The sequence below is a fragment of the Lynx rufus genome, unplaced genomic scaffold (genome assembly GCF_022079265.1).
Source record: "Lynx rufus isolate CCGP_SWC_20201006 ecotype Redwood Valley unplaced genomic scaffold, mLynRuf1.p SCAF_8, whole genome shotgun sequence".
Taxonomy (NCBI): Eukaryota; Metazoa; Chordata; class Mammalia; order Carnivora; family Felidae; genus Lynx; species Lynx rufus.
Window position 1 is genome coordinate 118,824,662 of NW_025814896.1, and position 20,233 is coordinate 118,844,894.

The 20,233-nt window shown below is 40.1% G+C and overlaps 1 protein-coding gene across 2 annotated transcripts; it reads right to left on the reverse strand.

The window, feature by feature from the left end:
- Positions 1–40: 40 nt before the first annotated feature.
- Positions 41–20,223, reverse strand: GPN1 (GPN-loop GTPase 1). 2 transcript variants are annotated; one of them, XM_047068679.1, is made up of 14 exons: positions 20,107–20,223; positions 19,308–19,401; positions 17,261–17,300; positions 15,728–15,794; positions 14,812–14,849; positions 12,283–12,361; positions 11,978–12,072; positions 11,004–11,049; positions 10,224–10,370; positions 9,050–9,132; positions 7,498–7,537; positions 6,756–6,846; positions 2,339–2,446; positions 41–860 (listed from the first exon to the last, which is right to left on the reverse strand). In XM_047068679.1, the coding sequence occupies exons 1-14, from the start codon at positions 20,215–20,217 to the stop codon at positions 775–777; spliced, it is 1,125 nt and encodes a 374-aa protein (XP_046924635.1). In that variant the 5' UTR covers positions 20,218–20,223; the 3' UTR covers positions 41–774. The 2 variants fall into 2 exon arrangements, with proteins under 2 accessions (XP_046924635.1, XP_046924636.1); XM_047068680.1 differs by lacking the exons at positions 15,728–15,794; positions 17,261–17,300 and having other exon boundaries at positions 20,107–20,196.
- Positions 20,224–20,233: the final 10 nt, after the last annotated feature.

Here is a 20,233-nt window from a genome sequence, read left to right on the forward strand (position 1 = left end):
TGTACCTGGTTACTAGGTATGTATACACAGGAGGCTTTAGTAAACATCCCTCTTTACTGAGACAGGTTTGGACAGGTGGCTTTAAACCTCTGTGTTGAACAAAAGTGAACCTATGTGCAATTATATAATTTTCTTATTTGAAATTATGATAGGGTTACAACAAAATTAAAATTAAAAACTCTTTATCCAAGTCACCATCAAAAGCAAGATTCTTACTCAATCTTATGTTTTGCTCAATTTCTTCAACGAACTGGTGTCCTAAAATGTTAGCTACCCCACGTGAGACACATTTCATACCCAACATTGATTGGTTGCCAAGGAGACTTCCACTGCCACTCTGGGCAAGCTCATGTTTTCTCTCTCCCTTTCTGCTAAAAGGAGGGGAACTCATGGTGTAGGATCAAGGGCAAGATGCTGGGAGAGTAAAGTATAGATCCAGCCTAATAGAGATTTGAAGTGAATTTTAAGTTCTGTTTCATCCATCAGCAGCAAAAGTACGTAAGTTCAAACAATAAAACTGGAAGCTTTAGGCTTGAAGGGGTATCAGCATCCAAGGACAGTCCATATCCTTCCTTGCATAAATCCAAGGAAAAGGCCAAGGGGAACTGGCATCTACCTGCCAGGTCCAAGAGTCTCCTAACCCTGGCTTCATCTGAGTCAAATTTCCCTATTAGAGAAACTCTGCTACTCAACAAAATTGTCCTTTATAGTAGCCCCCAATCAGAGGTAAGAATAGTTCCTTCACAGAGTTCCAAACGTTTGAACTTCTAGAAACTATTTGTTGTTTCTCTTCCAGTATTGTGCCATTGATTCTTGCATAAAATTCTGGAATGCTGGCTCTTCACGGCTTTCTTCCATAACTGCAAGGAAAAAAGAAGGTCAATTCTTTTTAGCTTTCCCATTATATAGGTGGTTAGAGCTGCTGTCACCAGTCCATCAGAAATAGTACTCTGTTTCTAATAAACTAAGTGTTCACTAATCCCAGTAAGGAAATACCTCCCAGAAGCATGCTGTATTTATCATGTTGCCCAAATGCACAATTTCTCTCATCTGTAAATGAGAATACCTCATTCATAAAGTAACTAGAATGAGGTCCCATTCCTAGGTATTTTTAACCAAGAGAAATATATATAGCAGCTTTATTAATAACTAAAATCTGGAAATAACCCAAAAGTCAATTAGCTAATGAATGAACAAATTGTGGTATGGCCACATAATAGAACATTATTCAGCAATAAAAGAATGTATTTCTGATACATGGATGGATCCCAAAAGCATTACACTGACTGAAAAAAGTCAAATGCAGCAAGCTATTAAATACTATGATTCCAATTATACAACACTCTGGAAAAAGCAAAATTACAGGAACAGAAATCAGATTACTGATTGCCAAAAACTAAGTGTTCAGAAAGAGGACTGAATAAGGAATAAGGAACAAACAAGCATAAGGAACTTTTGGGGGTGATGGAAGTGTTCTGTATCTTGATTATGATGCCTGCTTACAAGTGCACATATATTTGTTAGAACTCATCAAACCAGACACGTAAAAAGGTTGGACTTTATGGTTTGTAAATTACACCTCAATAAATCTGAGTCAGTGAGGTACACTGGATGGTAAAGAGAGGTTTGCTCTTGGTCACTGATTTGACCTCAAAGAGTTGTTTCAAGAAATCGATTCTGTTCACAGTCCCTAAATCTGTGCCAGGTGGAGAGCCTTTTTGGGTTTCCTCTGGTACAGTCCCTTCTAACTGGTTTCAGTCTGCCGAGGCCTCTCTTTATGTACTCTTTGTTTACCCCTCCCCCGCCCGGTAGTCTTTTATTTTTTTAAGTTTATTTATTTTAAGAGAAAGGGGAGAGTGCACACACATGCACATGAGTGGAGGAGGGGCAGAAAGGGAGAGAGAGAATCTCAAGCAGGCCCCGTGCTGTCAAGATAGAGCCTGAAGTAGGGCTCGATCTCGCAAACTGTGAGATCATGACCTGAGCCAAAATCATGAAGAGTCAGACCCTTAACTGACTGAGCCACCCAGGTGCCCCTTCCTCTCATGTATTCTTCAAACAATAAATGCAACCAAACAAAAATCCTGGATTCCTCAGAGTTACGACCTAAAGATGAGAAGACATGAGATTAATAAATAAAAAAGCCTGTAATACTAACTACTCAGTAGAAAGGCCAGGAACTCAATATACTGAACTCTTGCCTGCTGCTGTATCCAGTGCCATCTCTTCTCTCCCCTGTCACTGGCTGCATACATAAGGTGTCTCTCAATAACAAAAAGCTCCTGAACATACAATGTGAGGATAAGCAGCTATTCTCTTTTCATGGGCCACCTCTCACCTCTGTGGTCAATATCATCAGTATCACTGTCTGCTTCCTCATCCTCTTCATCCAAAGTTCCCCGAGTCAGGATCAAGTCAGAAGGGTCGAGTGCAGGAGATAAGCTGTCTACAGAGAAAACACCTATGAGTACCATGTAATGAACCTATGCCTCCTCAAAAAGGTGATTTTCAATCCATGAGTAAGTAGGATTATAAACTGGCAGGATGAAAGTAGTCACAATAAATATAAATGCAGAATCTTATCTCTTCTAAATGTATTGTTAATACCACTTAACATTTCTACAGTGGTTTAGTTCACACAATGTTTCATGAATCTAAAAGGTTCTGTTTTCAAGCTTAAGAAAATTCCTGGTAGTAACATCATTCCTTTTTACTAGCTTCCAGCTTAGAAGAGGCTATAGTTTTTCCTACAAAGACTAAAGACATTTAAGCAGATGCCATGTGCTGGAGAGTCAGGGTAAAAGTGTACAGCACTAAGGAAGTTTCCTGGTGGAAATTTAAGTTCAGAGGGTCTGAAGAGATCAGAGGGTGAAATGACACAGTAAAGGAGCCAGGATATGATTCAAGAAAAAGAGGGAGGGAGGAAAACGGAAAATCGAATCTATTTTTAGAGCCAAATTCCCTACTCAGGGAAACTGAATAAGGACTAAGTGCCAATCATCAGGAAAACGTCTAATCAAGTAATTCCTGTGAGAGGATTCAGCCTGAGAGAGTTGGGCTCTATGAGAACCTAAAACCATGCTAAGTATCATAGAGCTATGGGAGGACATGACCACTCTTCAGGAGCTTGGTCTCAGAGAAATCAGCTGGGGAATAAAGGTGGCCATCAGCAGCAACATCAAGGGACACAAATTTCAACAGGCCTGTGGCCCTGAAAAAGGATGACAACGTGGCATGCTAACAGTCAATGCTTCATTCTGTGTCCAACTATACTTGGGATTTTCCCAAATAACTTCTTGAAAGTCCCCAACCTTTAACAGATTACCAGAATATGGCAGCAGATTTAATTCACATTTGTTGATTCACATATTCATGAGTGATTCCAAAGAAGCACAGCACACAAATTTACGTTGCTAAGGTGTGCAACAAGGATGGCCAGGCAAGTTCACTTAAATGGTAAACCTAGGCAGTTTCCTGGTAAACCCAGCATTTCCTCCTCCAAGTGGCTTTGTTCTCTACTAAAGATACAGCAATAGCTTTCATCAACAGAACTTCAATCTTTTAAAGGCCAGTCCAGTCCATACCACTCAAAAGTGTGGTTGGGTGGGGGTGCATATATTCTAAATATGAGCACCAACCTAGAAACCCCTAAGAATCAATGACAACATTAATTCAAAAAATAAAAAATTCAATAAAGTAGCAGCATAAAAAGACTAACATATGGAAATTAGAAGCCTTCATATACACAAACATAACCAGTTAGAAGATATGGTTCAGAAAATCCCATTTTCAACACTAACAAAGAAGATAAAATTCTTAGAAAATTTTAACAAGAACTATGCAAAAACCACATGAGGAAAACACTCCTGAAAAATCAAGTTACATTTGACAAATATAAACACACTCCTTGCTCTTGGACAGGAAGACTCAACGTGACAGTTGTCAGTTTGCCCTATATTAAAGAACATAATGCAATGTCAATAAAAACACCAAAGAGCTGTTTTAGCAAGCTAAATAAGTTGACGCTAAAGTTCATACAGAAAAACAAACAGACAGGAAGAGCCAGGGAAACACTACAAAAGAAAAATATGAAAAGGGACTAGCCCTGTCAGACATTAAAACATTTTATACAGGCTCTACGTAATTATAATAGTGTGGTAAAGACACAGACAATCCAGAAGAATAAAACAGAAGTCCAGAAATATACCCAAGTACACATGGAACTTTAGTATACGATACAGGTGGCATCTCAGATTGCTGAGGCAAAGGTAGTCTTTTTAAGAAACAGTGTGGGGGTGGCTCAGTCGGTAAAGCGTCCGACTTCAGCTCAGGTCATGATCTCGCAGTCCGTGGGTTTGCGCCCCGCATCAGGCTCTGGGCTGATGGCTCGGAGCCTGGAGCCTGTTTCAGATTCTGTGTCTCCCTCTTTCTCTGACCCTCCCCTGTTCATGCTCTGTCTCAAAAATAAATAAATGTTGGGGCGCCTGGGTGGCGCAGTCGGTTAAGTGTCCGACTTCAGCCAGGTCACGATCTCGCGGTCCAGGAGTTCGAGCCCCGCATCAGGCTCTGGGCTGATGGCTCAGAGCCTGGAGCCTGTTTCTGATTCTGTGTCTCCCTCTCTCTCTGCCCCTCCCCCGTTCATGCTCTGTCTCTCTCTGTCCCAAAAATAAATAAATGTTGAAAAAAAAAAAATTTAATAAATAAATAAATAAATGTTAAAAAAAATTTTTTTTTTAAAAAAGAAACTGTGGTACAATTGTTTATGAAAAAGGTAATACAGAGCTATACTTCACACTATATCCAGGAATAAACTAAATGGATCAGGGATCTAAATGTAGACACTGAGGGGCACCTGAGTGGGTAAGTCGATTAAGCGTCCGACTTCGGCTCAGGTCGTGATCTCACAACTCGGGAGTTCAAGCCCTGCGTTGGGCTCTGTGTTGACAGCTCAGAGCCTGGAGCCTGCTCTGGATTCTGTGTCTCCATCTCTCTCTGCCCTTTCCCTGCTCACTCGCTCTCTCTCTCTCTCAAAAATAAACATTAAAAAAATTTTTGTAAACATAGACAGTGAAACCATACAAGAACTACAATAAAACAAAACTACAATATAAACTACAAAATAAAACAAAAACTACAATAAATTCCTCTTTAACACAGTATGGGTAAGGGATTCACAATTACGACACAAAATCCAGATGCAGTAAAAGAGAAAGCAAGTAAATTTGACTATATCAAAACAAAATAAAAACTTTCGCCTGGCAAAATAACACCATGAACAAAGTCAAAAAACAACTGATAACTGGGCGCCTGGGTGGCTCAGTCTGTTGAGCGACCCACTTCGGCTCAGGTCATGATCTTGCGGTTTGTGAGTTCGAGCCCCGTGTCGGGCTCTGTGCTGACAGCTTAGAGCCTGGAGTCTGCTTCGGATTTTGTATCTCCTCTCTCTGCCCCTTCCCCGCTCATGCTCTGTCTCTCTCTGTCTCAGAAATAAACATTTAAAAAAAACCTGACAACTAGGAAGAAAATACTTCCAACTTGCATCACAGAAAAATGGATATTACCCCTATTACATTAATGGGTATTAAAACTAGTGAGTAAACATGTGAAAATTAAAAGGCTATTCATATGGTCTCAAAGCATCACCCAACAAAATACTTATCATAAAGGGAAAAAATAACTTTATAATGAAAAAAATCTGGCAGACACCAACTTAAGCAAGTAATCAAAATTAACATCACTAGTAATGGGACAAATCTACACTGTGTGCCTCCAGATGTTCTGCGTGGAAAAAACTCAACTTCACTTGTGTAACGTTCTGCCACCTGAATTGAATACTGAGGGAACATCAGACAAACCCAAACTGAGCATCATTCTATAAAACATCTGTCCCATACATTTCAGAATTGTCACTGCCACGAAATACAAAAAATGGCTACAGAACTATTCCAAATTAAAGGAGAACAAGAGACTGGACAACTAAATGCAATGCAGATCCAGGATTTTCTCCTGCTACACAGGGCAAACAGCTACCTCTAAATGAGGACTACACGTTAGACAACAGTATCAGTGTTAATTTCCTAATTTTTAGTTAACTATAATGGAGTTCTATAAAATAATACTATTGTTAGGAAATATATGTTAAAGTATTCAAGAACAATATTCAAGAGTAAATCTGTAACTTATTCTTAAATGAGTCCAAAAAAAGGGAATATATATATAATGTATAAACATTTTGTTTACAAACACACTTATATGCTTATATGAAATATAACTGCATACCTATTGAGAAAGAAAGAATAAAGTAAATGTGGTAGAACATAAACATTTTTGGAATCTGGATGAATGGCATATAGCAATTCCTATGCTAACCACACAATTTTTCTGTTAATCTGAAATCAGGCCAAAATAAACAGAAAAGGAAAAAAAAAAAAAGAGGGGGGTAGAGGGTGAAAAGTATTTAAGAAAATAGAGAAGATATCAAGTATCTTGCCAAAGCAAAGCAAAAACTACCTCAAGAGGAAGAATTCAAAGTCGTATAGTTATATATACAACTTTCAGGAGTTTATCTTTCCAAACCATCTTATATATATACATATACACACAAAGTAAATGTGACAGATCAATTGATCTATCTAAAACACCACATTATGTTCATCCTTTTCTCTTTATCTCTCTTAAATGTGAGTATCTTCCTGCTCAGTGGAAATAAGCATATTCTGCTTTTAGTTCCTAACACCAAGAGACCCCCCCATTACCAGTGGCAGTCCCTGTGTCCAAGGCTACGGAGCCCATATCTTGCCGAAGGCGTTCCAGTTGTTCTTTCTGTTGCTGGCTCTGTGCACTGGCCTGTACATACAGAGAAAAATATCCTCATATTAAAAAAGGAGCCCCCGAGTTAGATGCCAGACTTCTAACAGGAGACAATTAAGTATACAAATACTAAAGGCTATTTAGACATTGAGGCAGGTAAGAGATGGCTGATACGGGGACAGAAACACTAAATACCATGGGCCCAGATTAGCACAAATTCAGACTGAAGGGCTCTGCAGACTGATTTAGAGGTTTCAGAAATAGGACACAAAAACACATCAAAAGAACCCTCAAGAAGACACAGCAGTGATAAGGGGCCCTGTGCAGCCAAAGGGGGCAGGCCAAGTAATTATTTGGAATCAACACTGTGAATCACCTCTTTTGTCTTAAAATTCTATAACCAGCCTTTAAATGAGCCTTGGAGAAGTGAAGGAGGGCATAAGAAGTGCTTAGCAAATGTAACAGAAAAATCAGATTTTTAAAAATTCAAATAAAGAGAAGGAAAATAATTAAGGGGCACTTCTGCATCCAGACAGCACACATACACATTTACTAATTTAAAATAACAAATACCTAAAACATACCCTGATAGCCAAAACAAAAGCATTTATGGCAGAATTATTAGTACATGGTTTGAAGTTATTTTTTTTTAGTGGCCCAAAATGTACACTAACCCTCCTCTCTTACCAGTGATTTCTTCAGACGTTCATATTCAGGACGATATTCCCTGGAAAGAGAAAACGCTTTCTTAATTCTTTTGCTTATTAATCTGTCCTATCTGCCCTCTATCTTCCTAGGTCTCTGACAATAACAGAAGATCTGACCTCACTGAACATTAGATGTAACAAGTCTCAGTCACTTAGATTCTAACCCTTTGGAATTAAAGTCAAGGTGCTTGTCTCCACCCTGTAACCAGCAAAGATACAAAAGACTGACTGCAGGGCTGGAAAGATGAACTCTGGCATCCATGACTCAGGAGCTCATCTTTTTTTTTTAAGTTTTTTTTTTTTTTTTTTTTTTTTTCCCAGCAATCGCTACATCTGACATGGGGCTTAAACTCACAAGCCCGAGATCAAGAGTCAGATGCCTACAGACCGAGCCAGCCTTGTGCCCCAAGCTCATGCCTCATTTGGGTAAACATTTGAAATGAATAAAAGAAGGAAGGCCTATTGGGCTCAGGTAGCCCAATATATAATTATGTGGCTAATCTGGGCAACAACAGGATACAGAAAAGACTTCATCCTGAGGCTTTGATAACACACAAAAAGACCCCTTGTCTGATGAATCAAAATCAAAATAATGTATATAAGAACCACCATGTGGTTGTTAGAATCTTGCTAAGTATGAAGCCAAGAGGAACATACTAGTAAGCAGCCAATGATCATGCCAGGAGCCCAAGGAAAGGTGCTCTGATGACACTTTCCTTTAGGTAGACAGAATTCCAGTACTTACCACAATAGTAGTAACAACCATTTATCATGAAGTATGCTTGCTACGTGTCAGCAAGTGGGCTAGGTGCTTCAGATGTATTTTCACAAATAATCCTCACAACAACCTTAACAGTAAGTGCTATTATCCCTGATCTACAAATGATGAAAACTTGCTAAGGCTACTCATTTATTAAGTGGGGGAAACAAATCCAACCCATGCCTGTATGACTCCAAAGTCTATGTTCGTAATTCTTTTTTTAAGTAAGCTCTACGCCCAGAGGGGGGCTTGAACTCATGACCCTGAGATCAAGAGTCACATGCTCTACTGAGCCAGCCCGGTGCCCCTCCAAAGTCTACGTTCTTAATCCAGGGTCAGCCAATGTGGCAAATAGGCCAAATCAAGCCCACTGCGTATTTTTGTAAATAAAGCCTTATTGGAACACAACCATACCCATTTGTTTACAAACTGTCTGTGGACACCTTTGCCCTACAGTGACAGCTGAGCAGTTGCAACAAAGATTGTATGGCCCACAAAGCCTAAAATATTTACTATCCGGCTTTTTACAAAAAGGTCTGATGATTCTTGCTCTTCATCTTTCAATATAGCGAAGGTCTTATACTCCTATTTTTAAAAAAGTTAATGGGACTTGTTATCCCTAAGTGTACACATACAGATCCAGTACACGTAACATGTGGTAAATAGAATACTTACACTATGAAAACCAAAATGCTTTGCCCGGTAAAACTGCTGTTGTATCAGATTGTGTGTTGCTAAGAATGTCATCTACAGGATTTTCCTTTATCCTCACCTTTCATACTCTTCTGCAGCACTGGTGACTTGCATGAAGAGTTCATCTAAGCCTGTACCCAGAACAGCAGACACACCCACCACCTGCCAAAAGCATCATTAATGCCACTGAGGAAATAAGTGTATATTTAAAAAAACATTTTTTATGTTTATTTTATTTTTGAGAGACAGAGACAGACAGACAGACATCACAAGTGGGGGAGGGGCAGAGAGAGAGAGAGGGAGACACAGGATCCAAAGCAGGCTCCAGGCTCTGACCTGTCAGCACAGAGCCTGACGCGGGGCTCGAACTCACAGACTGCGAGATCATGATCTGAGCTGAAGTCAGCACTCAACCAACGGAGCCACCCAGGCACCCCACAAGTGTACATTTTTAAATGGTATACATTACTTTGTTCGAACGTCATAAAATCTTCACAAAAGTTTAGATACTTCAAGATATCTCTTACAAAGAGTAAAGCTAAAACAAAGCAAAACAGCATGCATACTCAAAAACCATGGAAATAAGTCTATGAAAAAGAGAGGACTGGAAAAGAAAGAGAATTAGCAGGAACAGTAGGAAGTCTTCTCCACTATTCCCTGTCAATTTCAACCACTGTCTGTTCTCTACAAAAATTAGTATCTCATGTTAATTATCTGATGTTAATTATGTCTTTGCTTGGACAATTACCATACTGCTTGCCACACCTACCCTCTTTTGCTTATATAAATCTTAACCTTCCTTCAAAGCACACCTCTAATGCTATATCCTCCAAAGTCCCTCATTTCAAGAGTGATGTGTCCCTCACCAGCATCAGGCCCAACCTCTAATCTTTTGTAACGTCCTTACCACAATATATCATGTTTCAATTATGTGTGTAGCCTTCTCTTCAAACTAGACCATACACTCTGAAGGCAGGGTCTTTACCTTACTTATCTTTTTTCCTCTTTTTTTAAAAGTAATCTCTATAATCAACATGGGGCTGAAACTCATGATCCCAAAATTAAGATCATATGCTCTACCAATTGAACCAGCCAGGCTTATTTATCTTTCAAACCACCAGTTTTCAATAAGTAATGCTTTCGATGCTTTTTTATGAAGATAATGAACTTTTCTAAGATATGTTCAAAGCCAGCCCTATGGGTTAAGAGGTTGTCTGAAGGGACTGTCAGTATAAGCAGAAGAGAAAGTTTACCCTAAGTGAGCTGTAGAACTCATCTAACACCAGGCTCATTGAACGAGTGAGGTTACTGACGTATGTAGTCTCTTGATTCAGGGCATCTTGGAAAGCCTCAAAATCTTGCATCCATTCCACTGCAAAGCTGTGATCGATGATGTCAGTCTGTACCAGAAAGAAGTCAACTATCAGCAACCAGAGATGAGTTCAGACATCAAACGATGCTAAAAAAAATTTTAATTAAGTGATAATAACAAAGAACAATTATTCATATAGTTCCTTTCTGATTCCCCCATTTCCTTCTCCACTACAACAAATCACAAAGAGCCAAGACTGTTGTAAATAATTAAATGAAGATAGGTGTTCTCTTGATGGACGCAGACCCTCCACTATCCACAGCCAAGTGACCATGGCCACAGTGGATGCCAGCACATTCTAAGCTCTGAAGTGATACGGTCTTTTAAATACTAGTCATCAACCCTACAACAGGGAAGTTTAGTATCTGTTTTAATTGCTACTTCCACCCCCACGTGCACAGTCTGAGGGATAACACACACTATGCTTGAGGGGCTACTCTATCTGGCTTAAAACTACTTTGATGAGAGTCAGTGATACATATTCATATATTCATATAATCTGACTGAATCTTCTTCCTAGAAGTGCTCATGACTTTGTTTCCGCTAAGTCTGAATCTGTTCTCCAGCATGTGAAAATCCTTCTCACCTACCCAAACCTTCCATTAACACAAGGTTCTGATGAAAAAGAAATACTGAATCACAAAAGGAAGGATCCACTTACTTTATTCATAACCACAATGAAAGGCAGCTTGGTTTTGTACAAGATGCTGAAAATCAAACATCAAGACATTAGTAAAAGCACTTAAGTTCTTGCTTGCCTTGTGTCACTCTGTTGGAATGGAGTAAAGAGAAGGGGGATGGGTTCAGACTCTACATACGGGTATCCACTCTTGCAGAGCACTCACATTCTCCTCTCCCAAGAGGAAAAACCATCACCACCATCAAGCAAACACCACACACGCTTTCTTGGAGTAATAATGCTTTAATACTGATTTTGGTTTTTGTGTATGTTTTTTGCCTGGTTATTTGTTTTTACCAAATAATTGTCTTTTAAACAATAAATATGCAAACAAAAAGTACTGTCATCCGATCTCTATTTCGATTAGGATTTCTTATGTCTAACTAGAAGGGACATCCCTAGTCACATTAGGAGGCATGAATACTGGCAGTGGCTTCTGTATACTCCCAAAATCAAACTCTCTCAGATTTAATAATAGTTGGCCTTGCTCCTATGTCTAATGCATTCACACACCCGAGTGAGGCATGTCCTTCTGCCTCTAATGACACCATTCCTGGAGCAAACTTGTGCTTTTTGGAATTATAGATGAATCTCTTTGTTCATGATCCCTCATATTATAATTTAACTCTACCTGTCATAACACAGAAAAGGAGCACTTACACCAGGGAACTCTATTCTATTTAGACTTCTTTCATTCAATTGGGAGCAACTACCAGAAACTCCACTTATTTCTGTAACAAGCAAGGGAGGAAGATAAGTTGCCCATAGAGAATGCCAACACATGTGCCTCTTTTCCCTTCTAACCCCTCCCCAACTCATAACCACTAAACTGAGGAGCAAATTTGGATGAGCACAAATCCAGGTTGGTAAGCACTCAGGACTCAAATACAAAAAAAAAAAAGAGAGAGAAGGCTTCATACCTTGCTGTAATACCATGCCCACCAATAATCAATTACCTGCAGGCATAGAGCATATTGGACATGAAGGTTACTGGGTTGGTACTTCTTGATGTGTCCATGACATAAATGACAACTGTTGGAAATGAAGATGCCTAAAGCCACAAAATACCACAGCCTTAGTCAAAGGGCTCATAACCTATCCCCAAACTCCCCCCAACCTTCCTTAGCAAGGGAAAGTCATTTGAAGCAGGGTGTACAGAGCTTCCATAACTCCCTCCCACATTAAGGTCCCAGGCAATAAAGAGATGCTTAACCAGTCTAGTTATCTAGTTACTCTAAGTAACAAATCCTAGAATACTCACCAGGGCCTCAGTGATGATTGTCCCAGAAGCTGACCACGTGAACACCTCAATCTGTCCAGGTGTGTCAATCAAGACATATCTGTGCCAAGAAAGACCATTAAAGGGGGGCACCTGGGTGGCTCAGTCAGTTAGGCATCCAACTCTGGATTTTGGCTCAGGTCATAATCTCACCATTGATGAGATCAAGCCCTGTGTCAGGGCCTGCTCTGACAGTGCAGGGTCCGCTTGGGAGTCTCTCCCACTCTCTCTACACCTGCCCCTGCTCGCTCTCTCTCTCTCTTAATAAACAAACATTTGAAGTAAATAAATAAGTTAAAAAAAAAAAAAGACCATTAAAGAAGTATTACACTTGTGCAATGCTGAAAGAGATTCCATCACACAAGACACTGAACATCTGATCATCCAAGATTGGAATAACCTCTTCACACTATCAAGTGTAACTTCCTCCCATTGCCCTTAAAATGCATACTACATTCCCCCAGGCTTTGCTCAATGTCCAGTATTCACACTACCAGGCAGCAGGAGCAGCGGTCCTCAAATTGCGGCAAATGATCACAGAGGAAACTGTGATAGTTTTAGAAACACACTGCATTAAAAGAAGAGAGAAGCAGGGGCGTCTGGGTGGCTCAGTTGGATAAGCATCTGACTCCTGATTTCGGCTCAGGTCATGATTTCACAGGCTCATGATTTTGAGCCCCGTGTCAGGCTCCACACCGACAGCTCGGAGCCTGCTTGGGATTCTCCCTCTCCCTCTGCTACTCCACCGCTCTCTCTCTCATGCGTATGCTCTCTCTCAAACTAAATAAATAAACCTTTTAAAAAAATGAGAGATAAGCAAAACCGGAAGGGAAATATCCTGGGAAACCATCTGGTTTCTTGGGGTAGCCGTGGGGTAAAGGTGGAGGGGAAGGAGAAATAGAGGGATAAGGAAGTGACAGCTAAAGAATACAGTGTTTCTTCTTGAGGTGATAGAAATATTCTAAAATTGACTGTAGTTATGATTGCATAATTCTGTAAAAGCCACTGAAATGAACACTTTACATGGTATATGAATTACATATCTAAATAAACCTATTTTTAAAAATGAGCAAAGAATTTTCAATAGACATTTCTCCAAATATACACCAATGGCTAAAATGTATATAAAATGATGTTCAACATCACTAATCATTGAGGAAATACAAACCAAATGTGATACCACAATCACATGCCACTTCACGCCCACTGACATGGCTATAACAAAAACAAGGACAGCAACAAGAATTGGCAAGGACGTGGACAAGGAACCGTCACACAGTGCTGGTGAGAACGGAAAATGGTGCAGCCACCAGGAGCTGGGGGTGGGAAGGGGGAACAACAGGAACTGCTAATGAGTATGGAATTTCTTTTGAGGATGAAGAAAAAGGTCTGGAATTAGATAGTGGTGATCAATGCATAACATTACGAATACACTGAAAACCACCACATTGTATACTTTAAAATTAGAGTGCACTTTGTGTATTTGTATCTCAATAAAGCCATTATTTTTTACCTCTAGTACAATCCCATTTCTGTAAAAACACCTTATCCATCCATCCTTCTATGTATATACGCATGGAAACATGTGGAATGATAGTCACTGATAGCAATGACAACATATATAATATTATGTAATAATGTTTTATATGTATCATACACTATAAATACTAAAAAATAATATGTAACAGTTAATAATAATGATAGTTACTTCTAGTGGGAATCAGGGTGATAGTTTCATCTTTTAAATTTTTTTTTAACGTTTATTCATTTTTGAGACAGAGAGAGACAGAGCATGAGCAGGGGAGAGGCAGAGAGAGAGGGAGACACAAAGTCCAGAGCAGGCTCCAGGCTCTGAGCTGTCAGCACAGAGCCTGACGCGGGGCTCGAACTCACGGACCGCGAGATCCTGACCTGAGCCAAAGTCGGACGCCCAACCGACTGAGCCACCCAGGCGCCCTGATAGTTTCATCTTTTAAATATTACGTGTGGTTTGAATTCTCCACAGTGAGCAGATAGTCTTTTTTTTAACAAAAATAATGAATCATCTTTTTTTTTAAAAAGTGAACCTATCATCATCTAATGACAGTTAAATGTAGATAATAACAGTGTTATTTTATTTTACATTTTGATACTATTTAAATTTAAAGAAATAATTATTCTCTCTGAATCACGTAAATTATATTCATTTAAAACGAGGGTTAAAAAGGTTTTAGAGACTTTCATGCCAGCAAGTGTGGTCTCCCAAGAGAAGGCAGGCAGACGACTGAATTTGGACAAAGTCTCAATGCCTCCTAGGAAGTGGTGGGCTTATATGACAGTGATCGGTGGCAGGATACTATTAAATTTAGCTCTACACTATATAGCATCTTAATGATTTTTAGCCCACTTTTTTCTTTCACTTCTAATGGTTTTATCCCAACCTACACTCTTTCAGAGCCTGATGGTACCCTGAAATTCTAGAGATGTGTCAATTACAGAGTAATAAATAGGTGTTAAGCTGAAATCACTTACTTAGACATGTTCTGGGCCTTCTCAATAAATTTCATGACCTAAAAGAGAAAGATGCCAATTACAACAGATAATCACAAATCCCTCTGCAGGGAGGCCTGCCTTTTAGGCACTATCAACTATTCAATCTCTGTGTTCTCGATTAGGACACCAACTAATGAACTCAATGAACTGAAGAAACACAGCCACATCAGCAGCAAGCAAGGTCCTGAGAAGCTGAAGATGATCTGTCACTGTCAGGTCATATCTCTTGGTGCTTTGGTAAAATATTAATAGCCTGTCTCATGGAGTGACATCAGGGTAAAAAATTAGTAACTACATGAGGCACCTGGGTAGCTCAGTCAGTTAAGCGTCCGACTTTGGTTCATGTCATGATCTTGTGGTTCGTGAGTTCAAGCCCTGCGTCAGGTTCTGTGCTGACAGCTCAGAGCCTGGAGCCTGTGTCGGATTCTGTGTCTCCTCCTCTCTCTGCCCCTCCCATGCTCATGCTCTGTCGCTCAATAACAAATAAACGTTATAAAAATTTTTTTTTTAATTAGTAACTACAAAACACTTTTATAGAAATAGAGAAAAAGCTAACCAATGACAATTATGTCACATGCAAAAAGCCCCATTATCTTTCCATTCCACACCCACTAGCCCATCCCACTCCCCAACCCTCCACTCCAACCTCAAGGTAACGTCCAAGACATGATCAAGAAAAGAACCTACGTCTCTTGGATTTTTGTTTTACTGGCTATGAAGCATCTCACATCACTGACCATTGTCATTACCCACTTCTCTGTCTACCAAAACACTTACTTATTTTCTATATGCATATGCAGGCTTCTTGCTCTTCTTTCCCAGTGTGAGCAAGCTACAGCATTTAGAAGTCACAGGTTTTTACACAGCCATGTCATAAAAGTAGAAACAGACATACCTGATCAAATCTGGTAGCAAAGAGATTGAGTGAAGTCACTATACCACCATTGGGCCCAAGTCCATACCTGGACACTAAGTTGAGGATTTAAATTACTTACAGATCAATTTAGATGATGAAGTTCATACTTAGGGTATCATTCACACAAACAGCATTATAACTAAGTGTTCCATGAATGGACACTGGCAGCTAATCCTTGACTAGTACATACCACACAACCCTAACGTCACAAGGAAATATTCATTATCAACATCTTCCTCATCCATTTGTCATTTTAGGGATGGCTAGGCAAAATGAAGTAATTAAAGTGACCAAAATGTGGGGCACCTGGATGGCTCAGTCAGTTAAGCGTCCAACTTCGGCTCAGGTCATAATCTCACAGTTCTTGAGTCCAAGCCCTGCATCGGGCTCTCTGCTGTCAGTGCAGAACCTGCTTCAAATCCTCTGTCTCCCTCTCTGCCCCTCCCCTGCTTGTATTCTCTCTCCCTCAAAAATAAACAAACATTAAAAATAAATAAATAAAGGTGCCTGGGTGGCTCAGTCAGTTAAGCATCCAACTTCGGCTCGGGTCATGATCTCATGGTTCATGGGTTCAAGCTCCACATCAGGCTCTCTGCAGTCAGCACAGAGCCTGCTTCACACCCTCTGTCTTCTTCTCTCTCGGCCCCTTCCCTGCACGCTCTCTTTCTCTCAAAAATAAATAAACATTTTAAATAAATAAATAAATACATAAATACATAAATAAAGAGACCAAAATGTAATAGATGCATCAGGCAGTGACAGCCTAATGGCATTAGCCATTAAGACCATCTGTATCACACTGCTTGCTCTGATCTTTACTGATCAAGCAACCTGATTATAATTAGTTAACCCACTTAGACGTGCCTACACTCAAAGTACACATTTCACACAGCAATGTACTATGAGTTGATCCTACTACTAAACCTACTCATTTCTGAGTTTCCCAGTCAGAGGAGGTAGTGGCCTCCAAGGAAATACTACTTTGTGGAACCCAGGCACAGCACCAGCTAGCCTCTCTCACTCTGTGCTCTCTCCTTACCACAGCCTATAATTCTAGGAAAATGGTAAGAAAACTGAAATCACAAGCTGAAATAGTATTTCTAATCACCTACAATACCTTTCCTCACATTCATCTTTCCATCCTCTTAGTTCAATTACTTTGAAACAGGAGTCTGGGTGGCTCAGTTAAGTGTCTGACTCTTGATTTCAACTCAGGTCATTATCTCACAATTCATGGGTTCAAGCCCTACATGGAGCTCCGAGCTTGCTAGGAATTCTCTGTTTCTCCCTCTCTCTCACCCTTCCCCTGCTTGCATGTGCGTATGGGCACTCTCTCTCAAAATAAATAAATAAACTTTAAAAAAATCCTTTAAAAAATTACTTTAAAGCAATTAAATGCTTTTGCTACTATTGTTTTACAAAGATACAAAAACACTCTCTCAAAGCCACAAAATATGGACAATAACTACCCAGTGATGAGTCAGCACAGGAGGCAGATACAGAAAAGGATACTGTTTCATGACTTCTTTATACTTGACGGTGTCACGAATATCTGGGGGGGGGGGGCGGAGAAGGGGGGGAAAGAATTCACTGGAATTTAACACATGAGAAACAATAAGTTTGAGACCCTCCACCTATCATAGCCTCAGCCAATAGGCCTCTCAGGTCACCTCTGCTTCCTCTGAGGAGAAGAAATAAGTTTCTCTCTTGGTATCTCAGTTAGTTTTCAAATCTGTTTTCTAAATTTTCAAGCTAAGGTCAATGAACTGTGATAGGGAAAAAAGCAAGATCGTGAAGAGAACAAAAAGGGAGAAGGCACCCTGCAAGCACCTTCTCTACCAGCAAGAAGCTGAAAGCAGCTTTTCAGGCTTCTCTTGCCTGCGTTCTCTTCTACTAACCTCCGGCTCCACACTGCTTTCCTTCCTTACAAAGGATAACTGGCAAGGCACCCATGACAAAGACTAGGAGCTTGGAAGTTAAGGTAGACATGGTCTGAAATAAGGAGAAAAGTTCTGTACAACTTAAATACCTTATCAGTGACCATATGCATAGAAAAAGAGAGGTAAAAAAATATGAAATGGTTGAGTTACTATATTGTACACCTGAAACTAATGTAACATTATATTTGAACCATACTGGAATTAAAAGTAGAAAGAAAGCAAGAAAGCAAGAAAGAAAGAAAGCTAAATCAAGAAAAAGTTTTCTTACTGCCTACTAGTAACAGGGTAATGCAGACATGATTTTTCAAAGGGAAAATTAATGCATCCAGTAATATCTAACTAAATCTAACTATCAGCCTGTAGACCCCACCAACTATTAGAATTCCATCTTTTTCTAAATTTAAGTATAATTGACATAGAGTATCTTAGTTTCAGGTTTATATCATAATGATTAGATATTTTTACATATTTCAAAATGATCTCCACAGTAAGTGCAGTTACCATCTGTCACCAAAGTTATTATATTAGGCTGTACGTTATATCCCTGTAATTTGTTGTGTAACTGGACATTTGTACCTCTCAATCCCCTTCACCTACTTCACCCACCTCCTAAATCCTCCTGTCTCTGGTAACCAACAGTTTGTTTCCTGTATCGGAGTCTGTTGCTGCTTTGTTTTGTTTGTTCCTTTGTTTTGTTTTTTAGATTCTACATATAAATGAAATCATAATGTATTTGTCTTTCTGTCTTGATTTATCTCCCTTAACATAACACCCCCTAGACCCATCCATGTTGTCACGAATGGTAAGATTTCATTCTATTTTATGGTTGAGTCATTTTCCACGGTGCATGTATATATATATACACACATACACTGTATCTTGTTGAACCATTCATCTATCAACCGAAGTCCATCCTTTAAGTGAGAAGGTGTCAATTTTTTCCCAAACCCTTCCCAAAATGATCTCTGCTTAATACAAGGTTTTCCTTTATTAGTTTAACTAGGGTACGAGCAGCTTAACAAGATTAAGAGACACGGAGGGAGAAAATTAGCACAGTGACAGCCTAGAAATCAGGAGACCCGCAGGTCCCATCAAGAATTATGACACTGAATCATATCCACTCTTAATTTTTTTCATAGCCACAGATTCCTCTGAAAGCCTGATGATAACTGGAAACCCCTCTCCAAAGCAATGCGTATATTGGGAGTGGAAGCAAGGTTCCTATAGATCAGTACATGAACTACCACACAAGAACCCTTAAACTCTCAACTTTTGATAAAAGAAACTAAATAAAACAGGTTTATGTACCAGAGCCTGCTGAAGTGACCTGGAAGTGAGAGGACTGACTTTCTGTCATTTCGCTATCCCAAGTAACAATAGCCTGACACCCTAGGGTCAGAAAGAGGGGAGAGATAACAGTGTGAAGGAAGCAAATTTAGTTAGGGAACAAATAAAAGAATGTGCATAAGGGAGAAGACTTGTTTAGAGATTCTAGCAAATTCACAGAAAATGAAAATTGGCAGTTTTGAAAAATGAAAAACGAAAGCATTGAAGTCTGGCAAGCTGGAAGTTTTCCATTTTCTGAGGGACTTCACCCAGTTCTGGTACAGTTTACTCACCAATATTGGCAGGAAAGGGTACTTCATGTACAGCTGGGTCCAGATTAATCACATAAGGTGGAGACCCTTGGCTATGCAGATGTCCCGTAAGCCTCTGCAGAGGTGATGGGGAGAGGGATGTAGTGAGACAAAGAGGGAATGATAGGGGCCAAGAGAGAACTTCCATTCCTTTGTGGATGATCATACCTGAAGACTTCTGCACTTACCCTTCTCAGTACTTGAAATATTCGCCCCCAATATCCACCTCCAACATTCAACTCAGATGAAACGCTACCTTTTATCACCCACCTAACAGCCTCCCCCTACTCTCGATCACTTATCTACTTGATTTGTGTGTTTTCTAGCACTCCCACTAAAACATTAGCTCCAAAAAGCGGGAACCTAGTAAACTCAATTTCGCTGCGTCCGCGGTGGTTGAAACATGACAGCTGTGCAAGAAATAATTCTTTAACAATCTACACCAAAAGTCCGTGTGTTGGCACTGTATTAATTAATTGCCAGTTACTCGTAAGACTGTCTTCGAGGAGCTGACAACTTTGTCGGTAAGACAATTCCAGAACGCGGTAAGTTGTACCAAGCACGAACTGAGGGTGTGCAGATGAGAGCCCTAGCCCTAATTAAACCAGACTAGAGTCGAAAAGGCTAGCCTAAGAAGGAACCGGAGTTGCTGGCAAGTTCTCGAAAGCCGCACGCGGGTCCCCTCCAACTCCCTGAGACCTTCCTCCCGTTCTCCCTGGCCTTTCGCCTGCCACTGTCAACCTCTCGCGCGCACCTATTACGCCCGCGCCCTGTACGTCACCTGTACAAAGGTGGTTTTCCCAGATCCCGCCATTCCCAACACCAACAGACACACTGGGGGCCGAAGACCCCCAGAAGCCTGCGACTCAGCTTCACCTACGGGCTCCGCCATCTTTCTCCTGGCTCCG

What these genes read in the sequence shown, in the direction of transcription:
- GPN1 (XM_047068679.1), bottom strand. Translation starts at nt 20,217, where the DNA reads ATGGCGGAGCCCGTAGGTGAAGCTGAGTCGCAGGCTTCTGGGGGTCTT. An exon ending in ACCCTTTCCTGCCAATATTG is followed by an intron (nt 17,301 to 19,307) that starts GTGAGTAAACTG and finishes CCCCCCCCCCAG; the next exon opens with ATATTCGTGACACCGTCAAG. An exon ending in GCTGCAGAAGAGTATGAAAG is followed by an intron (nt 7,538 to 9,049) that starts GTGAGGATAAAG and finishes TTCTCTTTCCAG; the next exon opens with GGAATATCGTCCTGAATATG.